At 35.3% G+C, this 14,054-nt stretch overlaps 1 protein-coding gene across 1 annotated transcript in view; it reads left to right on the forward strand.

Moving 5' to 3' along the window:
• LOC110026668 (sucrose synthase 4-like) overlaps positions 1-14,054 on the forward strand; it is a 28,521-nt gene that overhangs the window by 3,950 nt on the left and 10,517 nt on the right. The window contains exons 9-11 of the mRNA XM_020727710.1: positions 3,076-3,192; positions 3,270-3,436; positions 12,297-12,521. Coding sequence (XP_020583369.1) covers positions 3,076-3,192; positions 3,270-3,436; positions 12,297-12,521 — 509 coding nt within the window. The remainder of the gene's footprint in view (positions 1-3,075; positions 3,193-3,269; positions 3,437-12,296; positions 12,522-14,054) is intronic.

The raw sequence follows: 14,054 nt of genomic DNA on the forward strand, positions 1-14,054 counted from the left end.
ATGACACTCGCACTTTACCCACAGCAGGATCTTAATGTTTGCCTAATATGTTGGGTTTGCTTATCACGAGAAGAAAGATGTGCATAGTGTTATGGGAAATAATGCGGAAACGAAGAACTTCATACAACAACAATCAAATACAAAAGATTTACATAGTTCGATGTCAAATTGATTTGCCTGCGTCCACGGAGAGGGAGATTTCACCGGATGTGAATGAAAAAGACTAGGGGTTACAAGTTCTGCACTTCTCATCATAACTCACACATGAGTCTTAAGTCCCTTTTATAAAGGAGGACTAGGGCATTCAAGTAAATAAAACCAAAAGACTTAATTGCCCCTTATTAAAAAAAAGTCATGAAATACAACATATAGTTTGTATAACACTAAGATTAAAGTCTTCAAAACCCAATATATCAAGAAAGGTGTATATGTGTACTTGTCTGAGAGATTTAAAATATGGACAATTTTTTTATCTTCAGGCTGAGTACAAATTCAGTTTGTCGTGCCAATTGCGTTGCAAACAGGATTTTGAGAGTTCTAAAAGGTTTCATTTTAAACTTAGTGGTGTGCATTGTTGGCAAATTTTTTGGCAAGATTGAGAGTACACAAAATATTTCACTTCTTTTCTTGTATTCTTCTTTTTTCATGCATTGATTTCTTTTTAAAACTATATCTAGAGAGAGGTAGAAAGATAGAGAGAGAAAGAGTGGGAGAGGTTTAGGGAGAGTGAAAGAGGTAAAGAGAAGAAGAGAGTGTTGTTTTCGACAAATTGATTGGTTGGATTTGAAGATGACATGCGAGAGCAAGCAGTTAAGAGATTGAAAAGTGTTGACGATCATCAATTGGCTTGAATTGGTTATTTTTCGGCGATCAGGAGCAAAGATGGGTTTGTGTTGGTCTAGTGTAGAGGGAGAGGTCGTCATCGAAGAGTGCTTTGTAGTGATTGACAGATGGGATCGTTAATGTTTGGTAGAGAAGAAGGTTGGTTGGTGCACAACGACGATGGTTGAAGGCATTTGAAACAAAATTAATAGAAATGGAGGCTCGTTTTTATGTTTTTTAATAAAGTTCATATGACCTTTCACGTTAGAGAAGATTCAAAGGATTGTGGTGCCAAACAAGGAATAGGGTGTGGGTATGTATAAAATATTGCGTCCGGAGTAAGTACATTGTGGACTCCAATAATACAGTGTCATTTGTAAAATGGTGGGGCTTAATTTTTGCGAATTAAAAAAAATATAAAAAAAGTTATTTTTTTCACGTGACCCGACCCGAAGCCCGCCTGATGGTATTATTGGGATATTATGGTATTTTGGTGCTATTCTTGTGATATTCTGGTGATCTTATGATGATATTTTGGTGATATTCTTGTAATATTATGATGGTATATGGTGGCATCATGATTGTATTATGACGATATTCTGGTGATATTCTGGTGTAATATGATAATATTCTGATAATATTCTTGTGGTATTCTTGTGTTATATTATGGTAATATTATGATGATATTCTGATGGTATCTTAGTAATATTATGGTGGTATTATGAGAGTTTTCTAGTGATATTTTGATGATATTATGATGATATTCTCGTAGTATTATTGCGAAATTCTTGTGCTATTCAGTTGATATTTTGGTGGTATTCTATTGTTGTACTAGAATACAATCAAAATATCATCAGAATATTGCATGATACTACAAAAAAACCAGCAAAATTTCACCATAATATTATTAGAATGCTACAACATTATCACCAAAATATAATCAAAATACCACCAAATTATCACCAAAATATCAAAAAAATATCATAATAATATCACCAAAATATCACTTTCTGTAATATTCTGGTGGTATTCCGCTGACATACCAAAAAACCACCCAGAATATCACCGGAAAACCACCCAAAATGCCACCCAAAAATACCATATTAATACCACAAAAATATCATATGAATACTCCCAAAATACCATCATAATATTAAAAAATAACACAAAAATTTGACAAAAATATCATTAAAATATGATCAAAATACCACAAAAATATCACTAAAATACTATCATAATACCTTAAGAAAATCAAAAGACTATCATCAAAATAGCATCATAATCTACCAGAGTAGCACCAAAATTTTATAAGAATAACACAATAATTATATCAAAATACTTTCATAATACCATCAGAATACTATAAATATACCACAAGAATATCACTATAATATCACCAGAAAACTAACAAATGGTATTCGGGCCGGGTAACGTGAAAAAATAGATTTTTTCATATTTTCTTAGTTAACAAAAATTAGGTTCTATCACTTTACAAATGATACTGTATTATTGGAGTCCGCACGGTACGTACTCCGGGCGCAATATTTTCTTGTAGCTATGTGAAGAAGTGTGAAACAGTGTTTGATCTGCCACCTGTTTTCTCTTTCTCTTGGCCTTGCTTTCTTTATTTGTTGATCTCACTCTATCGTTTCCATTTTTTCACCTGGCGATCACTCATTTCTTGGAGGCATCAATGCCAGTTCAATTTGAAGCAACATTAAGTGGGTTTATCTTTTACTTTTTTTTCCTATTATTTTGAGTTTTTTTAAATATTTTAGTTAATTACGTTAGCTTGTTTTTATTAAATTTATTGCAAATAATTTAGTCTCTCAAAGTTTTATTATATACATTAAATAAAGTATTAACAGGTGGCAGATCAATCTATCTTTAAACATTAGATTTCAACGGCTCAACTAAGTCTCAAATTATTCATAGCATTTTATTTAGTTAGAAAATTCTGATATTAAAACTTTATAATTTAATATAATAACCTGGTCGTTACAATAGAAAAGGGGAAAAGAAGGGCTAGCAAAGACCATTCAACAAGTTGTGTTCTAAATATCGAATACACTTTCTGCAATGTTAATTATAAAGCCATTGAAATGAAGAAGCCCTAATTGATGCTTCTGATCTGCATAAACATTCTAGTTGCTTGAACTTTTTATCATAGGATGTTGACTGTCTTATCCTGTTTATCATCTGTACGTGCCTCATTAATTAGATTCTGACTATGTTCTTTTCCCTGTTTTTTAGGATACTGCAAGTGAAATTGCAGCAGAATTGCATGGCACTCCAGATCTGATCATTGGGAACTACAGCGACGGAAACCTTGTTGCATCCTTGCTGTCATATAAACTAGGAGTAACTCAGGTTTGTAGTGTACATATATTGCTGTACATTTGCCTTATGAATTGATGTTTTGGTGACTTTTGTTATGTTTCATGCAGTGTACCATCGCTCATGCACTTGAAAAAACAAAATATCCAGATTCAGACATATTTTGGAAAAGCTACGAGGAGAAATACCATTTTTCTTCCCAATTTACTGCTGATATTATTGCTATGAACAATGCTGACTTTATTATTACTAGTACCTACCAAGAGATTGCTGGAAGGTAATTTTCATTTTCTGAGCATCTGAGTTCTTTCTTTTCTATTGAGGGTTAATGATATTGTTTTTTTAGAACAAATATTGTATAATCAGACAATAAAATAAGTCCAATTTCAAATAATCGCCAAGAATTGTTATCTGAAAAAGAAGAAATCAAAATACACCATAAAAAATGACTTCATAACATTAGCAAGTCCTAACCGAAGAGTATAAATTTTAGAAGGTTCTGATTTATAGCGTCCTTTTTTAAGACTAAAAATACTTAAGAATGTGTTGATAGATTTCTTTCAATTTCTTTCAATTTTGACGGAGATAAATTGTTCATAATTGGTTTTTATTTAGGTCATATCGGTGAAAAGACACTTTTGAAGAAGTCTAGGGGTTTATTTGTAAAACATTGTAATACTCTATTTAAGCTCATGTTATGAATGTACAAATGAGATTTTTGAGCAATTTTTTTTTTTTATATCAGAGCCTAACCTAACTGCCTCACGTCTTCGTCTTCTCAAATCACCACTATATCACAGGGTTCGGTCACGTCTTCGCCTTCCCAGATCGCGACTATATTGTAGGGTTTGGTCACGTCTCCGCCTTCCTAGATCGTGATTGTATCGCAAATTTGGTCGCGTCGTCGCCTTCCCAACGCGACTATGTCATAGGGTTCGGTTGGGAAGGGTTCTCTATACGCTGCGATCTTAGAGTTGCTTTCCCAATTGTATTGCGAGGGATTATGGTAGAAGAGGGCTTCTGTGATTTGATGTGAGAGCAAGGAGTGGAGCAACACTGTGCAAGGACAAGGGGAGGCGATAGAGAGGAACAAATAAGTAGAGATGTGTGACTTCTGCATACAAGATGTGGAGCGGATAGACAGAGAAATGTTGATGGGGATCTCGACCTTGAGGGTGAAGTAGATCAAGATCGGTTCAAGAAGAGGAAGGAAGTCGCGTGTGATCCAGTCTTGGATTCTCGTGAATGAGGGTGTCAGGAGAAGGAGATGGTGCATGAGATAAATGATTGGAAGATCTGGGGAAGATAAATCTTGAGATTATGACAGTCTTGATCGGGAAATAGCGTCTCGACGGGAGCCACCACCTCAGCATGCGCTCCGATATAGGTGAAACTAGATCTCCTTCTTGTGGATTTGAAGCTTGATGGACCGATCACGTATCTGAGTTGGTTGTGCTGGATCGAGACTACTAGGAAAGAGACTAGAAGGATATCTGACTGGAGTTAAGGCTGAGCCAGAGGGTGACAGTGTTGAGGGGGATGAATGGAGGACCACACATGTTTTATTTTACACATAGCTTCTCAACTTGATGGTTCTATTGATTGCCTCATCAGCAATGACATTGAAAAATGAGGGGCATTTGGGCAAAATTGAAGAGGATTTATGTTTGTATAGAGAACCACATGAGGGTGTTTCAGATTTATCATGAGATAGTAACAGTGGTACAGGGTGATAGATCAATTCAAAAATACCCCATAGATTTGGAGATGCTGTGGGCTGTTCTTGATCACTTTTCACCCATATTAAACTGTGACGATCCAGAGTGTAAGAAATGAAAGATCTTTACATTATTGAGGACTATGTAGTTTTTGACCCATCTGAACTCGGCCTTTGATCAGAGATCAATCCTCCTAGCTCTTGAGACCATTATTGGATGAGGCCATTGCTACAGGTGGTCAAGATCATTCACTGTGGTAAAAGTTTATGCTTCCGGAGCTATAGACATCCAAGATAAAAAAAACTGCCAAAACACTCCAGGTAAATGATCAAAGAATGACGTTGCCTTTAATAAATGATAGGATAGGCCTTAAAAAAGTCTCGACTTTGGAGCGATTCAAATTAGTAGATCTGGCATTGACTGACTGAGGATACTAAACCAAACACTAGTTTGGAGGCAACCAAAGCATTTCCTTGTAGTTTGATTGCGTGTTGGTGTTTTTTTTTTTTTTTTGCTTTGTAGTTTGCCTTTGATTTATAATTTTTTTGACTGAGTGCTTGTTTAAATGGTTTTCTTGTGTTTAGTTGAAGTGCATGTCTGTTAGGGTGGTTGATGCTTGCACACCTGGGTCCCTCGTATGACACTCGCACTTTACCCACATGTCGTGGTGTACCCATGCCTATGTGCCGCGATCGCACTACAGTTGTACAGGACGTGGAAAATCTAAGTTCCCTCCTAAGCGCAACTGCGTTGGTTCCATTATAAATCTTAATTTTCTTACTATCTTCACTCTGTTTTGCCATTTTTTACCTAGTCACACCCTTACCATTGCACGAGCATGTGAGAATGACAAGGAGAAGAGTGAGAAAGCTTGAAGAGGAAAATTTATGAGCTCTATGGCATTTTAAATTGAGGTCTCTTCCTTCCTTCACCCTTACACCGACATTTGCAATTTTCATTTTCTTCTCCTTCATTTCTTCTTTGAAATCCATGACACTTAAAATAAGGGATTGAGGAGAGATACCCCTTTTAATAACAAGAAATTTGTGGGTGTTGAAATTACTAGTCATTATAATAGTATCTTGATATCAAGGTAGATTTTGGAGAGAATTACCTTAGTCATTATAATACATTATCTCTATACTGGATGAGACCATTGCTGCAATGATGCATGAGAAGAGTCGCATGAAACTGCACTTTAAGCCAAGTGAATTTCTAGCTGCATGATCAACGTTGGCTTCCTCGAGCTCAGGTATGATATGTGTCCAAGGAAAACTCACAATTGCTATAACTGTAGTGATGTTGGACATCTAAGCAAAACTTATCCAAGGCGACCTAAGGAAGGAGAGATAGGTGGACGTGGGCAGGGTGGATGCCGTGGTTGAAAAGGTGGACAAAGGGATTACCAGGCAAGTTTGATGGTAGGAGAGGAGGGTGAGATAGGTGTGAGTTTTACCAATAAGGATCATGAGTATCTGGAGTTCTTGAAGTGGAAGCAGAAGGCACTAGGAGATGGGGCTGAGGATGCTTCCAACCCGTATCATCAAAGGGTAACATTATGGTAACATTATCACTTATGCTCACTTTGACAAAGATACTTGTGATACACATGCTCTTACATATATTTCCAGCACATGATCATCATAATTGATAGTAGATTCTGACGCATCTCAACACACATACTGCTAGAGTTTTGTTCCTATATTTCCCTAGCAGTCTGTAGAGCGTCTAGATTGCTAATGGTATAACACAACCTGTAGTTGGTAAGGATACAATGAAGTATCTATTATATGACTTTGTCTAATGTTTTAAATGCTTGTTTCTCAGTGAATCTTTTATTTATTAGCGTCATTATTTTTCAATTAAATTGTGTTGTTTCTTTTGATATTCTTAAGGTGATCTTCAAAAAAAAAGGTACAGGTCAGACACTTAGAACTGGAACATGACATGGTGGACTCTGGTGCTTGAACCAGAAGGTATAGACTCAGTTTTGACATCTATAGTAGTGTGTGATGGAGTAGGAAAATCTGGGTGTGGAGGAAGTGTTGCTCCTACATCAGAAATACGTGGGATATATATATATATATATATAAATCTCATCATAATATTCAAAGGAATGGTCAGAGACTATTATACGATCCCCAGTCATCCCTCTTACACCTAAGAATTTGAGTACCACACCCTACACTCAGGGAGAATCGAACCCCAGACAAGAGGAAACTTACAACTGACAAGCACATGTCCGACCAATTTATCTGAATTGCGCGCATATATATATATATATATATATATATATATATATATATGTATATATATAGATAGATAAATATAGTTTATTGAGCCGATTGTATCTTTCTTTGTATGAAAAGTCAAATAAACAAAAGCTTTTTAAAGATGTTTGTGAATTTGACAATTTTACTAGGATCTCTTATATCAGTTATGAGAATATAAGTTCTGGTGTTTTTTACTTGGTTCATTATGATATTTTGGGATTTTGTTATACAAGGTATATGAATGATTATCGACATTTTGTGACTTTTATTGATTATTTTTCTTGTGTTATTTTGTTATATTTAATGAAAAAAGGGCAATATATTTGTTTGCTTTAAAGACTCAATATGGTGTTGTAGTGAATGTAATAAAGTTTGATAATGGACATAGTGTACCAACAAATCATGTAGGGAATAGTTGTCAATTTAAGAGATACAATGTCAAACCACATGTCCATACACACCAAACAAAATAGAGTAACAGAGCGGAATAAGTAAATCTTCTAGAGGTTGTCTGAAGCATGATGATCACAATGAATGTCCCAAAATAATTATAAGGGTAAACAATTTCAATTGATCAACATGATACCATCGATGATGTTAAATTGAAAATCTCATTGTAAGATGTTGAAAGGAGATGAGAGCTAGATTCTCATTAAAGGTGTTTGGATATGTATGTTTTGTGAAGGATAACAGACCACTCGTAGAGAAGCTGAATCCTAGAGTTGTGAAATGTGTGTTTGTAGGTTATTCTGTTATCCATGAGGGATACTTTTGCTAGAACTTGATGGAGAATATTCTGTTTGTGAGCACGGATGCGTCATTTGGAAAGTTTGAACAATACTAAACCCAAGAGGTGACCTCACTCTTCGTTAACTTGCTAGATACTCTGGAGATATGAGGTAAGGCGTGGTGATTATCAATAGTAATAGAGTGGTACACGTGTGAGCAATGTCCTATCCTATCATGTAGGATGAATCAGTTGAGGAACCGACAAATGAGGAGAGTGAATCCAGAAGTGGTGGGATTTAAACTGAAGGTGATTTAAGTGTGTATATATAGAAAAGTAAGTACATAGAGAAGGAAGTAAAATGATGAAACGATGATTGCAGTGCCACTTGTGCTAGCTAGCCTCTTGTCCTGGTCTTCCGCGACTCTTGAGACATTTACACTACCACCTCTGACTCAAACTCCTAGGTGATATGACTTTTCTTTCTCCTCCAAACTCCTAGGTGATGAATTTTCTTTCTTCTCCTAACTCCTCAACTTTAAGTAGGACCTCTTGCAACAATATCGGACATCCTCTTGATCGTTTTAGGTGGGAACTTGACACTGCTAACTTTGTTTCATATTCAAATATGTCACATTTATATGGAGCATTCGTTGCATCTTTGAATACTGCTCTATACTAGCGTGTTAATAGGTTGTTAAGTAGGATCTCAAGTGGAAAACGACTATGCATGAAGAGATTAGGACTCTCGATAAAAATTGAAAATGGGAGTTAGTGTCACTATCGGTGGGAAAATGATACTTGGGTACAAGTAGATTTTCACAGTGAAGCAAACTCCAGAAGGGAATATACAACAGTACAAAACACGACTGGTGCAAAAGAGTATAACCGGACATACAACATTAACTATAATGAAACATCTGCACCAATAATAAAGATGAGCACAATGAGGACACCATTTTCTCTTGCATTGAATGATGGTTTATCGATTTGAAGAATGCATTTCTTCATGATAAGTTACTGGAGGAGGTATATATGGATATATCATCAGAATTCAATACAATCCAGATAATAGACAAGATGTGTGGGCTCTGAAAGTCAATGTAAGGATTGAAACAATCTCCTCGAGCCTAATTTACAAGTTTAGAAAGACTATGACGTGCATGAGATATCAGTAGATTAAAGCAGATCATACGGTGTTCTTTTGAGAACATAAATGTCACATCATTATACTTGTTGTATATGTTGTGGTATTATTGTCATCGATGATAATAAGATAAAGATTGTCGAATTAAAGGTATATTGGACAATAAATTTGAGATGAATGATCTTGGATAGCTGAGGTACTTTTTTGTGATTGAAGTGGCCCGTGAACCCGAGCGGATTGTATTGTCCAAGAAAAAGTATTAGATCTCGTCACGGAAACATGCATGTTGTGGTACAAATCTGCTGTCTCTCAAATTGACTAAAAGGCTAAGCTCAGTGCAAAGGCAGGAGAATCAGTTGATCATGAGAGGTACCAGAGATTGGTGGGTCGTTTGATCTGTTTGTATCACACTCGACCAAACATCTTTTTTGCAATGAGCGTGGCGAGGCGAGCCGCTACATGCATAATTTAAAGAAGGGTCACATGGATGTAGTGTATCAGATTCTGAGGTACCTGAAGAGTGCACCAGAGAAGAGGTTGGTCTTGATGAAGAGTGTGCATGTCGACATTGAGGGATTTAGTGACACTGACTGGGCGAGTTGTGCAAATGACAGACGATCTACCTTAGGAGATTGCATGTTCGTAGGGGGCAACTTGTTCTCTTGGAAGAGAAAGAAATAGTGTGTAGTAATTTGCTCAAAAACAAAGGCAGAGTATATGGCTATGACCTTAGAAGTTGTCGAGTTGATGTGGTTGAGAGCCTTTATGATCGAGCTCAAGGAGAACCAAGAAACTTAAATGAAGTTGTGGCGTCACAACAAGCCAACAATCGTCATTGCCAATAGCTCGGTGCAACACAATAGAACCAAACACGTGGAGATTGATAGATTCTTCATCAAGGAAAAGTTCAATAATGGGCTACTGGAGCGAAGTCATGTATTCACTGGAGAGCAAGTGGTTGGGTGCCTCACTAAAGGACTTTATTCATTAGGTTTGTCTAGTTTATGTGGCAAGATAGACTTAGTTGATATCTTTTGTCCATCTCAAAGGGGAGCGTTGAGAATTGAAACTTATTTAGGGTTCTATTGGTAAAGTGAGAATATTGAAGAAGTCTAGGGACTTATTTGTAAAACGTTGTAATACCTATTTAATCCGATGTTATGAATGTAGATATGAGATTTTTGTGCAATTCTTTCTTTTGAAATTTAAAGTTTATATGTACTTTTTCTTTTATTCTAGGAGTAATATCATTAGAGTTAGAAAAGTATGAAATTGGATCATCAATGTCCCCAATAACAAAATAATATGAGGAGCTAATGCATACGATGGATCTGGAACATTAATCATGTATCCAGTTAAGGTATTCTCTTTTTTCACTTATTTTCTAGCCCAAAATTTAAACATGAAATTGCTAATTTAAATTTTTGTGAGTTGTCAACAACTTAGTGAATATTCATATTCTTGATATTGTAGTTACATAAAATAATTGATTAGCACGCAAGTTGATTAAATTCACTAATTCAGTGGAATATCGTTTGAATCATTAGTTATTCTAGTATATCATATAAAAAATTTTGAATCATTCTACTATAATATAGTAACAATCACATATCTCATATGTATGCTTTTGATATTATATTTCTTATATGTCCTCTAAATATATTATTTAAGATAATTTAATATCAATATTAATTTTTCAATTTATGTGCATGAGTATCTTAGCGTACATATTTAATACCATAAAGAGGTGAACTTCATTAGTAGCATGCACATGCAAACATTATTATATAATTTATTGTATTCAACATATTTTTATAGTAATCAATATATAAAAACTAAATTAAACATGGTTAGAAAATTTATGTTATTCATTTTAATACGATCAAATCATTTAATGTAACACGTAATCATAAGTAAATTTATTGTGATAGTCTATCTTAAACAAGTATCAGACTATCTTATGCATTTGTTTTAGAGGAATTAGCAGTATTGCTATAAATAGAATTATGAAAACATATCTCAAAACTTTTTTTTCTTAAAGAATGGCCGGAGGTTATTATACGAGCCCCCAACCACCCACATGTGTCACAGGGGGATTCAAACATGTGACCTCAGGGAACTTACGAGCTTCAAAGAGTCCGCTCTATCAACAGGCCACAATTGCGGCACACACATCTCAAACCCATATTATGCAAACATATGTCTTAATCTTGTTCTTATGCTTGACCTTACAAGTTAGGGTTACCTATTAGTTATTTAAATATAAAGATAAGATGCTTATGCTATATAATTATTTGATTTTTTTTCTTCATCAAGTTTAATTTCTATTCATCCGACCTTGGTTGAAGTTATTATTTCAATCTTATAAAGCTTGTTTTAATTTATAATATATTTATACATGCTACGTATCAATAATTATTATTATGAACTATTAATATTTATTTAATTGATAGGATTCTAATAATGATCTTTTTTCTAGAAAATTTGTATTGCAACATCAATTTATTTAATTTCTAAAATTGATTTATTAATTTAGTGGAAAATTAAATAATATACAACCAATATTCATGTTTTTTAAAACAGTTTAATTAGTAATATTAATTTTATAAGGTCATTTCTTAAAAAATTATATTTATAAAAATTTATTTTAAAACTTGCCCCAACTCAATTGTTGCTCACATGTATTTTTTCACTAGTACACTTTGTTCGACCCTCCTGCTCGCTGTTGTTGTGTCTATTCTTTTTTGTCCACTCGACCACATTCGCTTTAACATGCGCCTACTCAAATACTCGAACTCTGTCTGAGCTGTACTTGTCATCCCAGACTTTGAAAAAGAGATTATCATCGGGGGCCTATCATTTCATTGGCATCAAAAGCAATCATATTTCTTCGTCAAGTTGGTATTTCCTTTTTTAGTGACCATACCCTCTTATTTAGAAAATTTTGTTGGAGCAAGAAAAATGTGTAATCATTTACCGCTTATGAAATTAATTTGTCCTACTAAGTAGTTCACTCGTTGCCCTCTATCCAATGACTCATTTCACTACATGCATCTAATCAAATTAGGGATATTTAAAGCTTCAATGCAATAATTAGTTTAAATGAAAATGTCATTGATGATCTAGCCATTTTTTTCAGAACCCAAGTATTATTTGGACAACTGTACGTGAATTCTTGTCATTATTTTACTCTTTAATTATTATCCTACTTGAGCTTGTTTAGTTTATGCTCTATAATGTCGTAGATACTGAATCATTTGATTTTGTTACAGCAAGAATACAGTTGGCCAATACGAGAGTCACACTGCTTTTACTCTTCCTGGTTTATACCGGGTTGTCCACGGCATTGATGTTTTTGATCCCAAATTTAATATAGTCTCTCCGGGAGCAGATATGTCAATTTATTTTCCGTATTCAGAAACAGAAAACAGGCTGACTTGTCTTCACGGTGCCATTGAAAATCTGCTGTACGGCTCTGAGCAAAATGATGAGCATATGTGAGTTCTTATAGTGTATTATAGCCTAACGATTGAATATTTTTTATGGCTCTTTTTAATTTACCCAAAGACGCTTTTTTTGCTTCAGTTGTCTTATTGAGTTTCAATGATCTTTTTGTCAAATGTGAAGATGATATTTGAGTTCTTATGTCTTATTATTACTATTTCACTGCTCATAGTATTTCTGGTTTTTCTGTATTGCCTACATGCTTGTGAATATTTTAAATATTTTTACTTGAATCTTTGTCAATACCTTCGTACCAATTTTCTAGGATAAGAAATCTATTAACATTTGTGGTTAAGTTGTAACTCTGCACGAATGCATTTTTTCCATATTTGTTTATAATAGGATGGAAAAAGGAAAAAAACTTTGTTTTAAAATGATGTCTGAGAATCTGATAGGGAAAGTATAATGGGGCCATCTTTTTTTAGCGCCTTTTTTAATAGTAGATATTAATATCAAGCAGCAAGAACTGTGCCCACTTATTATTTCTACATTTAGTGAATGTTCCCACTCAAATATAACTTGAAATTTCTACTCATCCTAACGAAAAAATATTACCTCAGAAGTACTGATGCATCAGTACTCCAATGGTGGGGTGCCACGTATGCAATGGTCCCACCCTGGTGCCACGTGGCACCCCACTATTGAAGTACTGATGCATCAGTACTTTTGAGGTAATATTTTTTCCATCCTAACAGACCTCTTCTTTCTATCCAATTTTCAATAATTCACACAAAGGTCTAAAAAAATCTTCTTAAAAATATATTGTGTGATGTTTCCTTTCAGCCAATAATTATCAATGCCTAAATCTTCTACCTTGATGATAAATTTACCTTTAAGGGTTCATTTGGTGTAGCTTATTCGCTGCGGGGCATTTTCAAAACGCCACCAAAGGTGTTTATTTCCCGTGTCTAGGCTGCGTTTCACGATAAGTGGAATCCTTCTCTATTAAACTTCGGTCGCGGGTGGCCCGCTTTCGGAGAGAAAACTTTACTCCCCCACCCCTCTCGCGGAAGCATGGAGGAGGCACTCCTTCGAAGAACGGCCGCCTAGTCCTGTTAAGCGTCACTCCACCTCCACCTCTTCCTCCGGGAGCTACAATCCATCAGTCCTCTTCAACTCCTTCCTTCTCCAGCTTCTTCAAAAGACGCCTCACGCAACGTCATTCTCTTCCTCACACATTCTTTATCCCCACAAAGAGCTTTCCCCAAATTAATGGAGGAAAAGCAGCTAGACTTCGTACTAGTTCCTCTGGGCCTATTTGTCCTCGCTCTCTATCATGCGTGGCTTCTTTTCTCCGTCCTCAGGTGACCAAATACCACCGTCATCGGCCTCAATGCCTTTGCTCGCCGAGGATGGGTCCAAGCAATTTGCTGTTAAAACCCCTCTTCCCTTCTCTTCTTCCTACCCTTCCTTTCTTCAGCGCTTGTCTTGTTCTGCATTTTGTAAATTTTGTTAGCTTTTATAGCCTTTTGGTTATTTATTGTTTGACGGCTTTTATTGATTCGTGAACTTATATATATATATAT

This window comes from Phalaenopsis equestris, unplaced genomic scaffold, assembly GCF_001263595.1.
Source record: "Phalaenopsis equestris unplaced genomic scaffold, ASM126359v1 Scaffold000002, whole genome shotgun sequence".
In the NCBI taxonomy this organism is placed as follows: domain Eukaryota; kingdom Viridiplantae; phylum Streptophyta; class Magnoliopsida; order Asparagales; family Orchidaceae; genus Phalaenopsis; species Phalaenopsis equestris.